This window comes from Camelus bactrianus, chromosome 25 (genome assembly GCF_048773025.1).
Source record: "Camelus bactrianus isolate YW-2024 breed Bactrian camel chromosome 25, ASM4877302v1, whole genome shotgun sequence".
Taxonomy (NCBI): domain Eukaryota; kingdom Metazoa; phylum Chordata; class Mammalia; order Artiodactyla; family Camelidae; genus Camelus; species Camelus bactrianus.
Window position 1 is genome coordinate 14,315,696 of NC_133563.1, and position 22,139 is coordinate 14,337,834.

General features: G+C 39.3%; 1 protein-coding gene across 2 annotated transcripts in view; it reads right to left on the reverse strand.

Moving 5' to 3' along the window:
• Nucleotides 1–10,097: 10,097 nt before the first annotated feature.
• The window catches only part of RSPO2 (R-spondin 2), a 149,075-nt gene continuing 137,033 nt past the window's right edge, over nt 10,098–22,139 (reverse strand). The window contains exons 6-7 of one of the 2 annotated variants that reach the window (XM_074352651.1): nt 16,952–17,044; nt 10,098–10,796 (exon numbers count right to left, since the gene is read on the reverse strand). In XM_074352651.1, coding sequence (XP_074208752.1) covers nt 10,786–10,796; nt 16,952–17,044 — 104 coding nt within the window. In that variant the 3' untranslated portion in view covers nt 10,098–10,785. Of the gene's footprint in view, nt 10,797–15,124; nt 17,045–22,139 lie in introns of those variants that run through there. The other variant, XM_074352650.1, reaches the window with a different exon arrangement.

Genomic DNA, 22,139 nt, shown 5'->3' on the forward strand with positions numbered 1-22,139 from the left:
TCTATTTGTATAAAATACCTTATCCCATCCCTTCACTTTCTCTGTGTGTGTGTTTAGATCTAAAGTGGGTCGCTTGGAGGCAACGTATATATGGGTCTTGTTTTTGTGTCTGTTCAGCAACTGTATGTCTTTTGATTGGAGCATTTAGTCCATTTACATTTAAAGTTATTATTGATATGTATGTACTTATTGCCATTTTGTTAATTGTTTTGGGGTTGTTTTGTAGTGCTTTTTTGTTTCTTTTCTTTTGTTCTCTTCTCTTGTGTTTTGGTGATGACTTTTAGTGCTATATTTGTATTCCTTTCTCTTTTCTGTGTGTGTATCTATTATAGTTTTGATTTGTGACTACCATGAGGTTTATATATAGCAATCTCTCTCTGTATATGTGAGATTATTTTAAGTTGCTGATCCCTTAATTTCAAATGCATTTTAGCAATCCTGCATTTTTACTCCCTCCTTCCATGATTATTGTTTTAAACACCATATTTTATATCTTTTTGTTTTGTGTATCCCTTAACTTTTTATTGTAGTTATAGATGATTTTATTTCTTTTGTCTTTAAACCTTCCTAATAGCTTTATACATGGTTGATCTACTACCTTTGCTATATATTTACCTTTACCAATGAGCTTTTTCCTTTTGTAATTTTCACATTTCTAGTTGGTGATCTTTTCTTTTACTCCTATAGATGTCCCTTTAACATTTCTTGTAAAGCTGGTTTGGTGGTGCTGAACTCTTTTAGCTTTTGCTTGGCTGTGAAACTTTTAATCTCTTCATCAAATCTGAATGAAAGCCTTCCCAGGTAGAGTATTCTTGGTTGTAAGTTTTTCCCTATTGTCACTTTAAATATATTGTGGCACTCCCTTCTGGCCTCCAGAATTTCTGCTGAAGTCATCTGATAGACTTATGGAAGTTTCCTTGTATATAACTTGTTGCTTCCTCCTTGCTTCTTTTAATATTCTTTATCTTTAATTTTTGCTATTTTAATTACAGTGTGTCTTGATATGGTCCCTAAGGGTTGATCCTGCTTGGGACTCTGTTTTCTGGACCTGGATGTCTGTTTACTTTCCCAGGTTAAGGAAGTTTTCAGCTATTTAATCTTCAATAATATTCTCCCCATTTTCAGTAATACTCAGTTCAATAATATTCTGCCCCCTTTCTTTCTTCTTCTTTTGGGATCCTGATAATTCAAATGTTATTATGCTTGATATTTTCTCAGAGGTCACTTAAACCGTCCTCATTTCTTTTTGTTCTTTCTTCTTTTTTTCTATTTAGCTTTCCATTACTCTTGTCTTCCAGTGCTCTGATCCATTCTTCTGTATCTTCAAATCTACTGTTGATTCCTTTTAGTGTGTTTTTTATTTCAGTTATTGTTCAGCTCTCTTTGGTTCTTCTTTATCTCTTCTCTTTGTTAAACTTCTCACTTGATCATCTTTATGATCACTACCTTGAACTCTTTATCAGGTAGATTGCCTATCTCTGCTTCTCTTAGTTCTTCTTAGAGGGTTTTACCTTGTTGCTTCATTTGAAACATGTTCTTCTGTCACCTCATTTTGCCTAATTTGCTGGGGTTTTTTTCTTTATATCTGGCAGGTTGGTTATATTTTCTGACCTTGGAGAAATGAATGGCCTTTTATAAGAAATGTCGTGTCTGTCCTAGTAGTGCATCCACTCTGGTCACCAGAGGTGTATGCTCCCCTTATGTGGGCTGTGTGGGCCCTTCTGTTGCAGTGGGCTGACTATTGTGGGTGATCTGGTAGGTGTTGTTGACCCCCTGTCTGGTTGGTTTCCAGTACCTGTCTTGTGTGGAAGCTGCCGGCCACTGGTTGGCAGGGCCGTGTCATGAGGTGGCTGGCTGCAGAAACCTGGGGGCTCCTGGGTCTAGTACTGGCTCACAGAGCCATTTCTGGGGTGGCTGGTTGTGGGGCCAGCAGTGTTGGCCTGCTGGTGGGTGGGGTCAGTTCCTGGCATGGCTTGCTATGAGTTCCAAGGTGTCCCAAAGCAGATCCTGGCCCACTGGTGAGTGTGGCTGGATCCCAGGGCAGCTGGCTGAGAAGACCAAGGTATCTTGTAGCTGGTGTTGGCCTGATGGTGTGAGAGGCCAGGGTCCTGGGGGTCCCAAAGCTGGTGCTGCCCCATTGGTATATGGATCCCAGGGCTGCTGGCTAAGGGGCCCAGGGTGTCCTAGAGCTGGTGTTGGCCTGATGGTGGGCAGAGATGTGTCCTGGGTCTCCAGCTACAAACCACTGGTGGGTGGGGCCAAGGCCCAGGTGTTTCTGAGGCAAGTGCTGCGTGAGTGGAGCTGGGTTCTGAGATCTCTGTCTGCCCAGAACTGGGGGTCCTAGATCTGCTTTCGGCCTGCTGGTAGGTAGGCTGGTTCCTGACACAACTGGCTGAGGGGTCTGGGGTATCCCAAAGTTTGTGTTAGTAGGCTAATCAGTGGGACCAGGTCCCAGGGATGTTGCCTGAAGGGCCCAAGGTGTCTCAGAGCTGGTGTTGGCCTGCTGGAAGGCAGGGTTGGGACCAAGGGGTCCTGGGGCTGGTACCTGCATTGTAGTGGATGAGGCTGGCTCACTGGTGGTTGGAGTGTATTATCCTGGTGTCTCTGGCTGTAGGGCCTGGAGGGTTCTGGGGCTAGTACCTGTGCACTGGTGTGTGGAGGCTTGGTCCTGGGCCCGCTGGTGGACAGGGCCACATCCCAGGATGACTCTGGGCTCAGGAGGTCTTAAGGCAGCCTACATGCTGGTGGATGGGCCTGTGTCCTTGCCCAGCTAGTTGCTTGGCCTAAGGCATCCCAGTACTGGTGCCGACAGGCTAGTGGGCACGGCTGGGTCCCTGTGGTAATAAGCTAGAGGAAGGTTTCCAGATTGGTGCTTGCCAGGACCAGTGTCCACATGGACAAATGAGCTCCCTAAAATGGCTGCTGAGCTCCAGTTGCCTCCTGACTCTCTGGGAGATTGTCTAGGATCAGCAGTCTCAGGGTTTGACTCGGTCTCCTTTCAAATTACTGCTTCTGCCCTGGGTCTCAGTGTGTGTGAGGTTTTGTGTGTGCCTTTAAGAGTGGAGTCTATTTCCCACAGCCTTCTGGGTCTCCCAAAAGTAAGCCCCACTGGCCCTCAAAGCCAACATTCTGAGGGTTCATGTGGGGCTAAGGAGACTGACATGGGGCTCAGACCCATTGCTCCTTGGGGAGACCTCTGCAATTTATCTTCCTGCTTGTGGGTTGCCCACCCTGGAGTATGGGTCCTGACACTACCACAACTCTGCCCCTCCTATCCGTTTTGTTGTGGTTCCTTCTTTATACCTTAGTTGTAGAAGGAAGTTTCTTCCCCCAGGTCATGGAAGTTTTCAGCCATTAATTTTTTGAATAAGTTTTCTGTCCTTTCTCTCTCACTTCTCCTTCTGAGACATCTATAAAGCATATACTGGTCCACTTGATGATGTCCCATAAGTGTCTTAAGTTGTCATCATTTTTTAAATTCTTTTTTCCTTTTTGTTCCTCAGATTAAATGAATTCTAGTACCCTGTGAATTGGAATTCCCTGATCCATTCTTCTCTTTGATCTAGTCTGCTATTGAACCCCTTTATTAAATTTTGGGGTTCAGTTATTTTATTTGTCAGCTCTGTGATTTGTGTGGTAAGCTTTTATACTTTCTTTTTGTTGAAATTCTCACTGTGTTTGCATATTGCTCTTGTTTCCTCTGTAAGCGTCTTTATATCATTACTTTGAACTCTATCAGATAAATCCCTTATATCCATTTTATTAAGACCTGTTTCTCTGTGTTGGTTTCTTCACTAGGTAGAACAGCCAACTCTCCCAGTCTTGACAGAATAGTCTGGTGTAGGAGTTGAACCTCATCAATCAGCCCATCCCAAGTTCCTGGCTGTCTCTCAAACCTTTGTGATTGTCCAAGCTGCCTTTGTTTTTAGTGGCTCCCAGTAGTTGAGAGTGTGCTAAGAACCATCAGTGTCCCAAAGAGGAGGGCTGCATCCAGCATCTAGATGCAGCTTGACTGGATTCTCAGGCAGCAGCTGGGAAAGTATGTATGTAAGCCCCTTCCAGGGAGAAACCGGGAGATGGTCACTTTTGCCTACTCATTCAGTCTGAGTCTGGGGCTTTAGCCACAGTGGGGAGGGGAGAGAGGAGTGCTCCTGTGCTTCTTTATTTGATGCATTTATGTGGGACTCATAAATGCGTCCCTATTGGCTGTTAGAACCAGAAGATCCTGAACCTGTCCCTCAGGCAGCAGCCATGAAAGCTGTGGTACCAGACTTGTATGCAAGCTCCTTTCAGGGAGATGCTGATGACTTGGAGTGGCCTAGAGGGAGAAACTGGAAGAGTTTTCCACCAGCTTCTCTGGTTTCCAGGAAGGATCATTGCCAGCCCTCAAATACATGCTAAATTGAAGCCTGACCCTCAGGCAGCAGCTTTTAAAATATGCAGATAGACCCCTTTCTGGGAAAGAATAGGAGTTGGGAATTTTTGCATATTCCCTCTGCACTGAGCCCTTGGGGGATAGCCAGTTAAGAACTTCTTTTTTGTTTGCTGTATTACTGTGGGGTTTATGAATGGAGGCTCCACGGGCTGCCAGGGCCAGGCAACACAGGGATCCGTCCCTCAGATGGCAGCACTGGGGTGCAGGCATGTCTAGAAGCCCCTTCCAGGGAGATACCAGTGACTTGTAGCTGGCTATAGAAAGACAACTAGGGAGGTGTTCACCGGTCTCTGTGGTCTCCAATGATAGTCACAGGTAGCCCCTAGATGTGTGCTAAATTAGAAGATTAACACTCAGGTATCAGCTTTCAAAGTATGTAGATGAACCCCTTTCAGGGACAAATTGGGAGATGAGCAATTTATCTGCCCCCTCTGTACTGAGTTCTGGGGAGATAACCACAGTGAATGTTAACAACTGCTTTTTTGTTTGCTGTAGACTTGTGGGTCTCATGGACACAAGCCTCATTGGCTTTCAGAGCTAGGTGGTTTGGGGGCCTGTCCTTCAGGTGGGTGTGTTGAAAACTAAATATAGAGTCAAAACTCTTCCCTCCTCAGGGAGAAGCTGCAAGTTTGGAGTTCCCTCTCAGTTGTATGGTGCTGCAGTAGGAATGGGGTAAAAGTGTGTCTCAGCTTTTCCTACACATTTCAGTGAGGGTGTGTTCTCATTTGCCCAACATGGAGGAGTCACTCCACTAGTTTCTGGATCTCTGTCAGAGGTAATTACTCTGTAGACGTACATTCAGTGTGTCCGTGGGAAGAGGGGAGTTCAGGAGCCTCCCATTTCACCATCTTGGTCATCCCTCCACCAATAGCATTATGTGGGTTGCCGACCCTTGTTACATAGGGTAGGTCTATGGAGAAAACCTATGGAGATTATGTGCTCCCTTGACTATCTAACAATATAATATGAATCTTTGAGAAAGTGTGACAATGAATTATTGTACCACCATCATCAGAATGTCATTCTCTTTCATCAAAATGAGACATTTCATTGAAAGTGGATGTCATTGTTCTAATTCTATACTATGCAAGCTGATTATTCTGGCCAGATATCTTTTTGACTTTTCTGCTTTTCTATATTTACTGATTAGATTTCAAGTAATAAGTAAGATAGTTTCTTGATCCAAAGAAAAAGTAAACTGAAACACTGCATTACAAAATCATGCCAGACTATGCTAAGCTAACTGATAACTCCAGAATCTCAGTAGATTTATAAAGGTTTATTTCTTGCTTATGCAAAATTAGATTTAGGTTGGCTAACCACCCAAGGCAACTGTTTTATATGCAGTGACTCAGAGATCCAGCCTTATTTCATCTTGCGGCTTTACCTTTATGTTCACAGCCAAAAGAGAAACGAAATCAAGCAGAACATACACCTGCTCTTAAGTGCCCCAGCCCTGCAGTAACACACGTAATTTCTAGCCAAATTTTATTGATTAAAATCAATCACAGTGCTCCACCTAACTGTAAGAGGAATGAGAAATGGGATGTTCCTCAATGGTAAGAATGGAGAGAACTGGATGTGAGTAAGCACTAGATGTCTCTGCCACATTTAGTCCTTCCAGTTGTCTCCAGCAGGAGACAGTAAGCTCGGGAGAAGTATGTGTGATGGGAAGAAAGGTTAGAAATGTATTTATTTGAAAATGTCATGCAAGTACTTAAAACTTTAGTTATCCTATTTTACACAGTGAACCCTGAAAAAAGTACTTTAACAGCTATCTTGTTTTCCAGTTAAACACCATGGTTGTGTCTGTGTTTGCAACACCTAACTCTGTTCAAACGTGTATGGCCTTACATCAGAGAGCTGTTACAAAAGTACCTCAATAATTACAAGTTTAAAAAATCCTCATTGTTGAAAATTACAAGCCCAAGCACCTATAATTTACAGAACTTTTGTTCACTTGATATATTTTATTAAATTTTAAAGAAATTAGAAATATCTTTGTAGGGTCATTGAGATAATTACTTCATCGTAAATGTAGCTGAAATTGGTAGGTGATATGGTAACCTGAAATCAAGTATCATCACATTTATGTGAGGAGTCGTTTCCATAGTTTTTAAGCATTGACTTAAGTTCTTTCTATATCCGTACCATGTCCAAGGAGATTATAAACTATTGTTAAGTTTCACTTTTGGAGTGTAAAATGAGGGGGAAAATGAGAAGACAAAACTCCTTGATTATTACAAGGTTTTCCTTCACTTCTCCTGATATTTTTATTCTAAAACGAGGGGGAAGGGAACTGTGTAAGCCTTGAAGCCCACTCCTGGTCACTCTTAGCAACTACCCGCTCCTGGTTTTCCTCCCAGGATGCTTTTCCGCAGTCTCTTTACTGGCACCTCTTCCTCTGGTTGATGTCTGCAGGTTGAATGCTTGCTTCTGTGTTCTTTGCTTTTCTTTGTCTATTTTCTCTGTGCATCAGCCCATAAAGTTCCTTGGTGCCAAGTGCCATCTATATACTGATATAGCTCATGATTATCTCTAGCCCTGACCTTTTACCTAAACTCTAGACTTATATCCAGCTGCCGACTTGGTATCTCCACTTAGATATCTAGCAGACACCTCAAACTTAGCATGTGAAAACTGGGTTTATTTATTCTCCAGTTTCCCCCTACTTCTCTATATATCCTGTCGCGTAAGTCAAGACGCCTAGGAGACATATTCTGTTCCTTTTGTTCTTTATGACTACCCCCTACATCCAACTCATTGGCACATCTTGTGGGCTCTTCTGCCAAACTCTATCCTGAATCCTAGCACTTCCCTCCTTCTTTACTGCCACCCACCAGCCCAAGTCATATTAATTCTCATCTGATTACTGTAATAACCTGCTAACATTTCTCTCTGCTTTCACTCTGAAAACGCATGTCAACACAGTAGCCCAAATGAATAGGGCAAAGGAACCAGATTACATCACTCCCCTGGTTAAAGCCTCCAATGATTTTCTAAGCACTTAGACTCAAAACTTGCACCATAGCCTTCATGACCCTTCATGACCTTGCCTTTCAATTCTCCTAACCTCATGTAGGTCTCATACTCCCCTTGACTACACTCGAGCAGCCTTTCCCTTTTTGTCTGTACTTGAGGATCATGCTGACCCTGTTTGTACCTCAGGACCTTTGCACTGTTTTTTTCCCAGTGTCTGGACTACTTCTTTCCCAGATCATCATATACCCAGCATCTAGGCTTCCTGCCAAAGTTGACTTCCCCAGAGATGTCTTCCTTGACACTTCTGACATTATCACATAATCTGGTCTATTGTCCATAGTCAGGGAGCTCAAGATGACACAAAACATTGGTCTAAAAATCATCTAACAGCCAAAATGAACAAGCCAGGAGGCATAGGCACTGCAATCATTGTCTACAAAGTTTTACCCTCAGAAGGCATTCAGTGCATTCTCAATTTTCATAAGCTAAGACAGGAAATGAAGAAAAGGTACTAAGATAATGGGGGTACAGTTAAGAAATTATGGATCCCAGAAGCATTAAGAAGCCAGTAAGTGTAATCAAATAATCATTTTATAAAGAGTCTTTTTGGCTGTGTTTTAAATGAATCCACTACATTAATTCATATAGATGAGAGCTATAAAAACAAAGAAGAGCACACCACTGACACCTGTTACAGAAAAAAGATGGTGAGATCTTGATGTTGAAAGGACAGAGGATAAAGAGAAAGTATGTGACTCTGAATAGAACGCATGCGTCAGGTCTGCTAGGAGATAGTGGAGCTACTTACAACAATGAAGAAGTTGGAAAGAGAGAACTTATGCAGAAAAAAATAATTTCCCTTTTTCAATTTTTACCATTGCACTAGGTTCAGGCCAGAAATATAGTAATATTCTGTGGCCAATAAGAGATAAAACTAGAATTGGGGTGAGAAGTCAAGAATGGAAATATAAATTTTGGACTTACACACTGGGTGGCTTTAAAATGGCATATGCATTCAATACATTTGCTAGACTCCTCCAGAGGCAGAGTGTGGAGACCTGAGGCAGTGTTAGAGGCAGCCTCTCAAAGAGTTTGCAAGGATTGTCCACGAACCAACAAGCTATCTTCTATATTAAGGGTCGACAAACTCAGCCTGTGGGCTAAATCCAGACCACCTATTTCTGAATAGCTAATGACCATTTTGTATTTTTGAAATGTTTGGAAAAAAATCAAAAGAAGAGTCATATATCAACGACATGTGAAAATTACAGTTCACACTTAAGCGTACATAAAAAATTTCATGGCACTATGGTCACAGCCATTTGTTTACATACTGACTTCTGGCTGCTTCTGGGCCACAGTGGCACGGTTGAGTAGTTGTGACTGAGACACGGGGCTTGTAAAGCCTAAAATATTTACTCTCTGGCCCTTTACAGGAAAAGTTTGCTAACCTCTCTTCTCGAGAGCAGAGCTAGGGAAGGTGGCTTGTGGCTGAGTATTGTAACTAAACTAGGAGGAGGAAGACAGGGAGCCAGCAGAAGGGAATCAAATTAGAGTTGGATGTGCACCCAGACAGACTGCTGCCATGGAAGCTGAGGTTACAAAGTCTGAGGAGGGGTGACTTGGCCAAGGAGTTAGAGAACTCTAGAAAACCACCAGAGGACTGGGGCTGAGCACCTTCAGAGGAGATATGCTTTTGTCCAAATAAAAGTGACTATGTGCTGAGGGGTTGTGAAGCCACAGGACCAAATAAGCATGGAACATCCTCCTGGAACATAATTTCATTCCAGGCTTTTTGAGGGAGAGGCTGAAGGCTCGGGGAGTAGTTTTGTATTTAAAAATAAATAGCCATTTTACTGAGTAGAATGCAACTTTGCATGATTTTTTTAATGTTAGAAAAGTTTATGTTGCATTAATAATTTTTATATTAAAATCAGGAGGTGAAAGACACATCAAATTTGAAATAAGACTACTTCAGGTTATAATCCTACAGATGTAAATTCACTTTTCTCTGCCTTTGAAGCTACTTTAGTGGGATGGTTAGAAAAATACTGCATGGAATACTCCAAAGAGTATTTCTGAGAAAAGACAGCTGTCATCATCTAGGGCTTCAAATTAACCTGAGAATCAAAAAGGTTATAACTCCCTGTCAACTCCAATCTGTTGGTAGTTTTTCCTTGGAACGCCTTTTTTGGGAAGGATTCTGAGACTTGTGTTTAGTTCCGCAGTGAATTCACAACACGATGTGCTCTAATGCTGGGGGAGGTGGCCCATGGCAGATTGCTTTAATGATTCATCATAGATTAATGCAAGAATCTATCTAAATCTTTGACACATTTTCCAAACTGTTTTAACCTCTCAATCAGCTTTAAAATATTTACCATCTACTTTCAAAGCCATAATTTCCACTATAGCTTACATCTCTGCCTTCAAGATTCAAGGGGTATCAACTAATATGGGAAGCATGTCCAAGTTTACCATAAAGGAACCCTTGAAGATTTTATGATAATGATCATCCCAGTCCATTCAGTCTTCTCTTAATCCCCACAAAATACATGAGTAAGAAGAAAATTAAAAGGGCACTGTATTCCATGAGAAAATGTTTAATATTTCAGTCCACAAGGATAGGATGGTATTTAAACCAGAGAAGAGCAGAACAAATATATTATTAGAAAAATAAATAGTAGAAACATAAATGAAAAATTGAAATGAATGAAGCTAGGGGCAAGAGTATTTAGGGTAATAATGGAATGGTTCAGAAGAGAGACAAAGAGGACCAAACAAGCTTAAGACAAAGAAGGTGAAGAGGTAGGGAGAAATTCAAGAGGTGTTTCTGAGGTAGACTCAGAGAGTCTTGTAACAGATTAGATGTATGGAACAATGGTAGTAAATTATGAATACAAGGGTCTTAGCTGAACCAATGTAAAATCAGGAAGGCAGGAAGAGGAATTGTTTGGAAGGCAAACTAGTGATGATGCTACTACGCATTACAGAAAACTACATTATCCAGTCTCCCTGATTTCCAAGCAGGTTTGGGCAGTGGCAGATGCTGGTGGAAGGCTAGAAGTCAGAGGTATGGACAGACCCAGGGTATTTCTCCCTTTTTCACTTTGCCTCGGGCAGCATCTCTCCTGGTTGACAGGCATCTTTTCTGAGATTTCAGCTCCTACTAGACAAGCTTTCTGTCTTCGGTTCTGGCTTCCTCGGTGGGCACAGATCTAGCCTCAGCTGTAATTCCAGTTCTAGCTGAATGGCCTTGCCTTTTGGGTTCTGGAAACTCCACCTCTTCCTGTTAGCTCTCTTGATAGTAGCTTTCTGCTGTTACTGATCTCCAGGTTGTCTTGCCATCCTGATGTTAGCTTCTTGTCTCATTCATCACCTGTATAACCAATTCCCATTGTTAAATTCCTGGTTTGAAATACTTAGACTGGTTTATTTCCTTGACTGGACCCTGACTAATATAGTAGTAAATTCAGTTTTAGATACATTGAGCTTGAGAAAAGTGTGAGGCTCCCTGGTCAAGATATTTAGTAGAGGCATGGAAATGGTTACCAAAGACCTGGAGACAGAGATATAGGCTTACAAGTCAACAATTTTAGGTGGTAGTGGAAGCCATAAGGGTAGATTTTTCCAAGTGGAGTGAGGAGATGGAAGGATTAAACCAAAAGGATTCAGTAGTGGGCTAACCCCTGAAATGTCAATATTTTTCATGTAAGTCAAAGAGAACCTGAAGACCGAAGAAGAGTAGCCAGCGAAGTAGAAACCCAGGTTAGGAATGTCAGAGAAGCCAATGAGAAACAAAATTCCTCAAGGAAAGGGTACAGACTTGGTGGAAATAGCAGAGAGAGCACATAAAATAAATGAGGCAAATATTTTCCTTTGTGTTTAGCAAAGGGAATGTATTGCTATGTTTGTCAGAACAATTATAATACAGTGGTGGGAAGAAACAAGATTACAATGAGGTAAGACAAAAGGAGAGTGAGAGGAGGTTGAAGACATCAATGAATGAAAGCTACTTTTCAGGATACTGGACAATGACGACCTTGAAAGAAAGAATGCCTTAAGTTGGAGGGAGAGGACTGGCTGAAGCCATGAAGGGAGTGGGGTACTGAATATCTCACAAAGGAGGAAATGGGATCAAGTGTAGAAGTGGAATGCTTATCCCTTTTGGAAAAAGAGGGAAGATAATGCAGTTGGTCAACGTTTACAAGGTTACTAATTCTGCTTTTTCTAACATGGTAATGTCAGGTAGTATCCACTATGCACAAATTAAAATGAATACAAGTATCATCCATTTTTCTTTTTCTCTTCTACTCACAGCTCCCCTCTAAGGCAACAAAAAATGTAGTTGAAGGAATCACACATTACCTTTATATATAAATCATACACTTAAGGTTGAATGTTAACTTTTCTCCAAATGTCTCTAGTAATGTTTACAATGACGGATATTAGCATCATGAAAAAGAACAAAGACATATTCATGAAATTGGCTTTTCCTAAGTGTTAATCTGTCAAACTTTTTTTTCTCTTGTGATGAAAACATTTAAGGTTTACTCTCTTGGCAACTTTCAAATATGCAATACAATACTATTAACTGTAGTCACCATGCTGTACATTACCTCCCCATGACTTATTTTGTAACTGGAAGTTTTTATCTTTTGTCTCTCTTCACCCATTGTGCCCACTGCAACTTAAGGTTTGTTTTTTTATTGAAGGATAGTTGATGTACAACATTATACATGTTACACATGTACAATGTAGTGACTCACGATGTTTAAAGGTTATACTCCCTTTATAGTTATTATAAAATATTGGCTATCACTGCCTATGTTGTACAATATATCCTTGTAGCTTTTTTATACAACAGTTTGTACCTCTTAATCCCCTACCCCTATATTGTCCATCACCCCTTCCCTCTTCCAAATGGTAACCACTAGTTTGTTCTCTGTATCTGTGAATATACTTTTTTATTATGTTCACTAGTTTGTTGTATTTTTCAGATTCCACATATAAGTGATATCATATACTATTTGTCTTTATTTGACTCATTTCACTTAGCATAATACCCTCCAAGTCCATCCATGTTTCTGCAAATGGCAGAATCTCATTCTTTTTTATGGCTGAGTAGTATTCTATCATGCATGTATACCACATCATCTTTATCCATTCATCTGTTGATAGTTTCCTTATCAACTTAGGTTCCTTCCATATCTTGGCAATTGTAAATGATGCTGCTATGAACATTGGGATGCATTTATCTTTTCAAATTAGAGTTTTTGTTTTTTTCACATATATAACCAGGAGTGGAATTGCTGGGTCATATGGTAGTTCTATTTTTAGTTTTTTGAAAAACCACCATACTGTTTTCCACAGTGGCTGCACCAATTTATATTCCCACCAACAGTGTACAACAATTCCCTTCTCTCCACATCCTCGCCAATATTTATTTGTATTCTTTTTTATGATAGCCATTCTGACAGGTGTGAGGTGATATCTCATTGTGGTTTTGATTTGCATTTCCTTGACGACTAGTGATGTTGAGCATCTTTTCATATGTCTGTTGGCCATCTGCATTTCCTCTTTGGAAAAATGTCTTTTCAGGTCTTCTGCCCATTAAAAAATTTTTTTTTCTGATATTGAGTTGTATAAGCTGTTTATATATGTTGGATATTAACCACTTATCAGTCATATCATTAGCAAATATTTTCTCCCATTTAGTAGGTTGTCTGTTCATTTTGTCAGTGGTTTCCTTTGCTGTGCAAAAGCTTTTCAGTTTTTTAAGTTAATTAGGACCCATTTATTTATTTTTGCTTTCATTTCCTCTGCTTTAGAAGACAGATCAAAGAAATACTGCCAAAATGTATGTCGAGACTATTCTGCCTATGTTTTCCTCTAGGATTTTATGGTTTCTGGTCTTAAATTTAGGTCTTAAACCATTTTATGTTTATTTTTGTATACGATGTTAGAGAATGTTCTAATTTCATTCTTTTACATGTAGCTGTCCAGGTTTGCCAGCACCACTTGTTGAAAAGGCTCTGTCCTCCATTGTAATTCTTGCCTCCTTTGTTGTAGATTAATTGACCATAAGTGTGTGTGTTTATTTCTGGGCTCTCTATTCTGGTCCATTGATTTATGTGTCTGTTTTTGTGCCAGTACTATATTGTTTTGATTACTATAGTTTTGTAGTGTATAGTCTGAAGGTGGGGAGCATGATTCCTCCAGCTCTGTTCTTTCTTGGATTGTTTTGGCTATTTGGGATCTTGTGTTTTTTTCAGGGTCTTTTGTGTTTCCATATAAATTTAAAAATTGTTCTAATTCTGTGAAAATGCCATTGCTATTTTAATGGGAACTGGAGGAAAGTTAAACTGTCAGTTTAGGATTTTCTTAGTATCATTGTCATCTGTAAAGAAAACTTAGAGCTCATCAATGAATCTGATAAATTTGCAGGGTACAAAATTAGTGTATAGAGATGCAACAGTTCATTGACAGTGAACTATCAGAAAGTGAAATTAAGGAAACAATCCCATTTACCATTGCATCAAAAAGAATAAAATACTTAGGAATGTATCTACCTAAGGAGGTAAAAGATCTGTACTCAGAAAACTATAAAATTGTGCTGTACACCAGAAACTGACACAACATTGTAAACTATCCTTCAGTAAATCATATATATATATATATATATGAACTATAAGTCACTGATGAAAGAAAACTGAAGATGACACAAACAGATGGAAAGATACACTGTGTTATACTGTGTTCATGGATTGGAGGAGTATTGTTCAAATGACCAATCTGCATATTCAATGCAACTGCTATCAAGATATCACTCAAGCTTAAAATTGATAGCGTTGTAGTCCCATTTTTTACTTTTATGGACGCTAAGTTACCTGAAAATATTGGGAGGAAAACCAGTTTCATATGTTATAGTTATATACACTATATGAAGTATAGGAATGGTATAGCTGTTTGTGGAAAACCACCAGCTCTTCTTTGTATAATTATCCCGATGCTGTAAATTACACTATAGTATGTATGTGTGTATCTCTGTTGGTTTACTATTTGCTTATAACTAGGAGGCTTAGAAATTGAGTAGCTGTAAAATCAATTCCCATAAGAATACAAATTAGAGTAAATAATATCCAGACATTAAAAAAAAATGGATTGAAGGGAACTGACACTTTCATAAATACAACTTATTTTGTTGATAAGGAGAAATATTTTTGAAATAAATAACCAAGGATAGAGGTACTAACAGGTAATAACTTGTATATTGCTTGGTATATACCATTCTGTGCTGACCATACTTTATACATTTTACCTTACTGAATCCTTAAAACACAACCCTACACATATTTTACTTACTTTAGTCCTTTAGAAACAGCTCTCCAGGCAGATATATTGTTACCTCCACTTTATAGATGAGGAAACTGAGACCCGGGAAGATTAAATAATTTGTCCCAGGCTACTGTCAGAGTCCAGACTTGAACTCAGGCAGTGCAGCTCTAAAACCCCCACTCTTAACACTATGATATATAGTGCAATTTATAGCTAAACTAGTTAGTATCCTGGAAGTAGTTAAAAACATAGACAAATTTTTAAAATCTGCTGCTTTTTAAGGACCATTTTTGGGGGTAGAGTTGTTAAAGTATTGCTTTATCCCCTAAATGTATCTCTCTCTAAAGAAAAGAAAATCTCCACAAAAAATAATTTTGAATTTTTTTAATGCACAAAAAGAACATCCCAGAAACAGAACAGGTAGTGTCTTATTAACGATGAAGCACTATATAAAGAAGCCCCCCTTCCCACTTAGTAAATAGGAATATAGTGTAAATAGACATGAAAGGAGGTGAACACTTTAGGATTAAATGCAAACCCTAAAGTTGTATACAACATTCATATATGGCTTATTGTCTCATAGCAATATTATTTTCATAATGATGTATATGACATACTTATTGGTAAGATGCTTTTGACTCAAAAGTTAAACAAAAAATGCAGAAGAGGTAGTTTAGCCAATGCAAGATGAGAAAAAAGGCCTTACCTTGCTTTGGTTTTTTTGCCTCAAAAATCTACAACCATTTCTTTTTGTTCTAATTTTCTTCTGGATCAGCTAGGAAGAGAATGATGCTTTTGCAAGAAGCCAATTTAGAATACTCTAAGAACAGATTCCCCCACGTAGACAATGATGTTTTTGAAACAACTGCTCTAGAGGTCACCTGGGAAGTCTCCAGAGTGTTCCTCTTGTGGTCTGGATATGAAATAAATTCTGGCTCAAAGGAGACCTGTTGAGATCTGACCAGCAGTTGTAGGAATTCAGCATTTTCTCCTCAAATGCTAAATACACATGGTTTCATTGGATGGTAACTTCTACATTGACCCAAGAATCTTGGTAGGTGCTCTATCATTCCAAGTCAGAAACTGCTCTGAAATTAAAAAGTGTGCAAAATTCTCTAGCTGGCCTGTGAAACTACATGATGAGTCCTACAAGTGACTGCATGTAATTCCCCATGTTTTCAGTTGTGTTTCATAAAATTCATCACATCTTAGACTCAAAGAGAGTTTTTGGCTTCTGACTGTCAGATGCCTCATGCTTCAGCTGTGGGGAGGAGTGTGGAAAGTCTACTGAGATTCAAATTCTTTGACACGGGTCACTGGATGCTATGTACAGACTAGGTTATCCTATCCTTACAATGAGAAATAAGCCCACAAAGAAAAAGAAAAGTTTCAAGGGACAACAAAACATTCATCAATTTGCAAAACTAGAAGTCATTTACCAGACAATGGTTAGGAACCACTAGAAACGAAGTGACATAATATTATTCAGGGAGGAATTGTTACACAGAAGAAAGCATAAATATACAGTAAATAAGAGGTTTCTATGTTGCCCCAGCAGAATATGTACACATCCGAGCTGCTGTGAAACTGAGCGGGAATTCCGGTAGCAGAGCCCCAGCTACACGCAATTTCAGGGCACACCAGTTGGAAGGTAGCCGGTGCTGAGAACAACATGCGGTAACACTAAGCAGATATCCTGGTACACTTAGCCTTGAAAATGCACAACAGGAGAAAGAAAGGTCACAAGTGAAATAGCACTTTGCCTGCCGAGCATCATCATTCCCATAAATATGCACAAGTCTGTTCTGGCGGGGGGAGGGGGGTCTGGTCTGCAGCCTCACACCTCCCGCCTCTCCATGGTGCCAGGGACGGCTCCCTTGGTGCCACACAGCCAGCTGAGTCACCGGTTGCACACTCATTCCTGCTTCCACTGCTGCAGGTCACAAGCGCCAGCCTTCACAGTCTCCAGATGCAAATCAAAGCATAAATAACACAGGGACCACATTCGTGGCTCCTCCTTTCACAATGTTACTGGGAACAGGTACCGGTCAGAGCAGCACAAATGCCACATACCAGTGTCCAGGAGTGGAGAGTAGATTTGTGCACTTTTGCAAAACCACCACCCTCCTGCCAAAAAAAAAAAAAAAAAAAATCCACCCCTGTGTCTTTTATTTTACTGGTGAGCTCTGTCCGTACCTAGGAAGACGCTGTGCTGCTCCTGGGCTCTTTCTATCAGCTTCCTCTTCTTCTTCTTGTTCTTCTTCTCCTTTGCCTTTGGCGTTCTCCTCCCTACAACGAGAGGAAGAGAAAGAAATGAAGACATGTCAGAAAAGCCTGTTTCTCTAAGAAAGAAAACACAAAACATTAAGAGTTTTGCACAAAGCCCATCTGGAAAACATCACCTATGGAAAACGCAGCCTCAAAGAGAAAATTGTTCACATTAATTTTGACAGAATAATAATAATTTACAAAATTGGATATGCTGTCTAAAACAGAGACTGATCTTCCTGTTACAGGGAACTGGCATATTTAAAAACCTCCCAGTGGCCTGATCAGTCTTGCAAATATCATTCTGCCACAAAAATTCCATTTATCCCCTCCTACTTTTAACAATGCTACTCTTTACTAGACAGCTTTACCTCTTTCTCCTGCTCCACATGTCAGTGGGTCAAAAGAAAATAAGCATCTATCTACAGTAAATAGACCAGAAGTTTCAAACTCCCCTCTCCCTGCCCCACGGGAGAAAAAAATGTCTAGCTTTTAAGATTGTTCCCTCAGTGTTCTCCAAAGGCCAATATAGGAAATGACATATGTGGAGTATTTATTTTCTATAAAAATTCATGAGGATGCCACTTATTATGTGGCTTATGGCTCCCTAGACAAATCTCTTAGGCAAGTTGTTCTGATTAATTAATTAATTAAGCAAGAAAAATTCTTGTTTGTTTCAGAAGAACTGGGGCGGGGAGGGGGTCTGTCTTACTACAAGAAAGTCACACTCTGTTATCTTATTTCCCCTTTGCTGTTGCCACCAGGAAGCCTGAATCACGAGCTTAATAGATGAGGTTTTCCTCCCTTAGGAGTTTCTGGATGAAGTTTTCCCTTTGCCTCTGCTGTACTGTACTTCTTACATCGTGGAGTTACGGTTTACTGTCTCTATAAGGTCTCAACATTTCTGTGCAAGTGTGTGTGCAGAAGACTATGAGAAAAATGAATAAGGAATATAGGCATTTGCTTCTAGGTCCTTGACCTTCTTTGGGTTCTAGCCACATAGGAATCATGGGACTTTTTAGAACAGAAAAGAGCTTTAAAGTTCATCTGCATTTAGAGTTTGGTACTCCCCACCTTTCAGACAGGAAGGTTCTTCCTCTCAGACCACAACGAATCCTCCTGTCAGCTACTCCTCCTCCTCTACCTGCCACTCCCTCCGATTTTATCACATAGTTCTACAAAGCTTAAGTTTCTCTTCCTATGCGGTATAGCTATTAGACAGTACAGTGGTGATCAGTACCACAAATAGAACATTCCATTCTAATTCACACTCCCCATCCTTCTCAGACATAAGAAGCTCCCTATCCCAGAGATCCCTCGTTGCAGGGACATAGCTGGTCAGCTTTTCAATTCAGAGAGTGGAGAAAGTGTATCTTCTGATATAAGAAACAGCCCAGAGCTTAGGGAGATGGATAACGTGCCCCAGGAAACCAGAAAGTCATACGAGATTATAAGAAGCCATGAGATTTCTAAGTAAAGGAGGTAGTTTTCATTTCTGCTCTTTCTGATCAGAGAAGGTCTGCTTTGTTTGAGGATGGAGAATGGTTTCACTTGTAAGACTCTAGCATGTGGTTGGCACCTCGTCAATATTCAATCAGTAAAACTTTGCTTAATAAAACTTTTTATCACAAGAAACAAGATAAAGAATAACTTATTTTTAATAGGACACTACAGTCAAATAATAAGAATATAAGCATGCCCTCATATTAAAGTATGAAGGTCCTTGAAGTTAACTTCTGGTTCTCATTAAATTCTGGCAATGTTATCATGGCATTTTGCCATCTGTAAGCGTAGTTAATTCTACCCAATGAAACTTTAGTCCAAGCCATCATTAATCAAAGAAACTGTAAAGTTATGATTTAGTAACACTGTTTCTAATGATGAGACACACCTAATGAGGGCAGAGAAATGAAATACTTAATTTAAAATAGCATATTTAAAAATAAACTTCAATTATAAAGTTTTAGGAAGAAGGTTCTTAGTTCTATATTTTCTCTTAAAAAAAAAACCCAGCAAAATATCCTTAGTTTAAAAAAAGCATTGCTGACTACAATGTAAAAATTCATTTAATCAGTTTATGCTTCACTTAAAGGCTGAAGTTTCTTTTAGAAGCAAATCAAAGTTAAGTGAATGAAAAAATACAAACATTCCTAGATTTTAAGATGTGTTCTATTAAGATAAAAATATACTGACTATATGTTATTTAAAGCTTTTCATTCACCATTTCAATTCTTTATGTAAATTATGTAGTTGAAAGCTCAATGTGAACTACTTTGACTAACAGCAAATCTGTGCTAAAGGACTGCAAACCCATTTTAAGAGAAGGTTAATTTCATGCCATTTACCTCATATATTATTCTGATGTCACTGTCAATATTAAGTGGTCTTTGTCATAGCTGATAGAACATTGTGTGATAGGGAAGTTTTCAATACTTGCATAAAGCAGTTCATATTGTGGCAAAAAAATTCAGAAATGCTTTTGAAAACTGATTTTATGATTATTCAAGTGGCAATAAGTTATGTGGTACTAGTTCCAACTAGAGATGTTTTGGGAGACCTAATTACAACCCTGAAGTTTTTCCTCAGAAGCCTCTTTTAAATGACATCTCTGCTGTCGATTCATTGCTTGGTTTTGTTTTTGGTCAGCCCCATTTCTCATGTAGGATATATTGCAAATACCAAAGAATTAAGATGGTTAGCCAAGATTGTACAATGGATAGTCCTAAATTAACTGAAAATATTTTGTGGTCCATAGTAGGTTGTTTTGACTTTAAGCCAATTCAAAGTAATAAAAGAATACTGAAACACAACCTAACATAGGGGAGGGAAAGGGTCTTGCACATACTTTTTCCTCAACTCTACTAAGATTTTCAAATATAAGGAATTGGTAAGATTAAAGCTAACAAAAATATATATCCCTGTTCTTATCTATATATTTGAAAAAAAGATTGGACATACAAGTGTGTTAATTTGTTTCCACTTACCTTCTTCACATCTGTGGATACTAGATTAGACTCGGAGAATGACTTTTGTACTTTCAGATTGTTTCACATTATGAAGCACACTCACTCTGAGCATTTAAAGGCAAATATGATGCCAGTCACCCATAGAATAATTCAACTCATGGATTTAACTTTCTCATTTTTTAGTTCGCAAGAGAAGACATGGAAAATAAACTGCCCAAGAGAGCCAGAAAAAGTATGAATTTTATTAGGAGGTTGTCAGCCTTCACGTATGTCCAACTCTAATGAAATACTCTGTGTATCTCTGTCCTGAGTGCTGTAAGAATGCAGTGGCCTTAAATCGCTACTGGGAGAATCTCTTCAAGATCAGGCAGATCTGATCTCATCTACAGAGCAAATCTTAACAGCACTGTTATGTAAATGCAAGAAGATGACTGGCCCAGATATTACAGTTTTTTAGGAAAGTGGTGTGGTTTAATAGAGGAAGGTCCCCTCTGAGAGGAAGGAAACCTGGTAGGTAGGTGGTCTTGTAACTGAGAAGTCTGGTAACACATTATGGTTGTGCCTTTCAGCTTCTATATTAATAGAATGAAGATGCTACAATCATCTTTCTCTAGAAAGTTTTGAGACATCATGTGAGAAAGTTGTGTTCCTAGTATGAAAAGAAAATGTGTAAAATATCACTAGTGAGACAAGATTATCATCAAAATGAACAAAGTTAGAAAGATGCTATCAAAGCCACACTCTAACCAGCATAATGACACTGACTTGCACACATGTGGAAATAGTCCAACAGGATAACCTATCAACTCTTCTACCGAGAAAGGTGAACAGTCCCTTATGGAAATACTCGTAACATCTCGCTGTAGATTACTGCTATTAGAGTCAGAAATAGATTATTTTGAACCAACATATCAGGCCGACTCACAAATTACATGAAGCTGCAAAAATACTGACTCCACTGCCAATCAGACATGAATTTCATTCTTTCATAAGCTCCCCAGTTCAAGGAAGGTCTTCAAATGATTTTTCCTCTTACTAGACTAGAGTCTTCTCATCTCTGAACGACAGTTCTTGTGCATTCCTCATTCAGGCACAAAGGCTGTCTACGGTTTGCATTATGATTACCAAGTGTTTTGAGAAAGACTTCCTAATGGTGAATACAATGAAAGATAATTGGAGAGTAAACTCAGTAGCTGTGACTATGAAAAAAGATAAAAATTTCTCTCTCTACACACCCCAGGAAGGTAAGCCACACCTTGACAAATGTAATTAACTATAATTACCATCGTTATAACCACAACTGTGAGGGCAAGGCTAATCACCTGAAACGAGTCCTAATTTTTACTAAATTTTAATGATAAGTTTGTGATGCTGACTTGAAATCCCGGCTTCACTGTATTTATGAAATTCACCATGGGAACTGGGGAATCACCTTCAATCATCCTTCAAAGCAACTAAAACGGAAGGACAAGAAATCTGTAACTACTAACCCCATGAATCTTGTCACATTTCAGAGGAGGCACTGAAGGCAGAACATAGAAAGGTTGCTTCCACATCTAAAGTCACAACAACTGAGATGTAAACAATAAATTGTAATTGGGCTATTTCTTTTTTTCATATGGGCAACTTCAGTTTGCCCAAGAGTGAGTAGCAACCAATATTTATTTATTTTGAGAGTGAGTGGGAATTCTCTGGGAAAATGCCAGCTGATTCGTAAAATATTTTAAAAGCTCATAGAAAATAGACAAAAGTCCAAAATACAATTCATAAAGGAAATAAAAATAGCTAATAAATATATTTAAAGGTACAAATCTAATTAAAACCACCAGCTAAAATGAGTTGCCACTGCACAGATTTTTAAAAGTGAAAATACCTACGAGCCAGGGGAGACAGGCATCAGGGTGCATCACGAGAATATAGGACTGATCCAGCCTTTCTGGAAAGCCATCTGGCACGGTGTACAAGAGCATTAAACATATTCCTAATTTTTGACTCAGACCTAGGAATCTATCTGAGGAAAATAACCTAAAATTGGATAGACATTTATGCATAGAGATGTTTATTATATATAATTCTGGAAAAACTGTAAATTACCTAAATATCCCAGAATTTTTCATGGCCTCTTTTTATGATTACTGAAACAATAATGT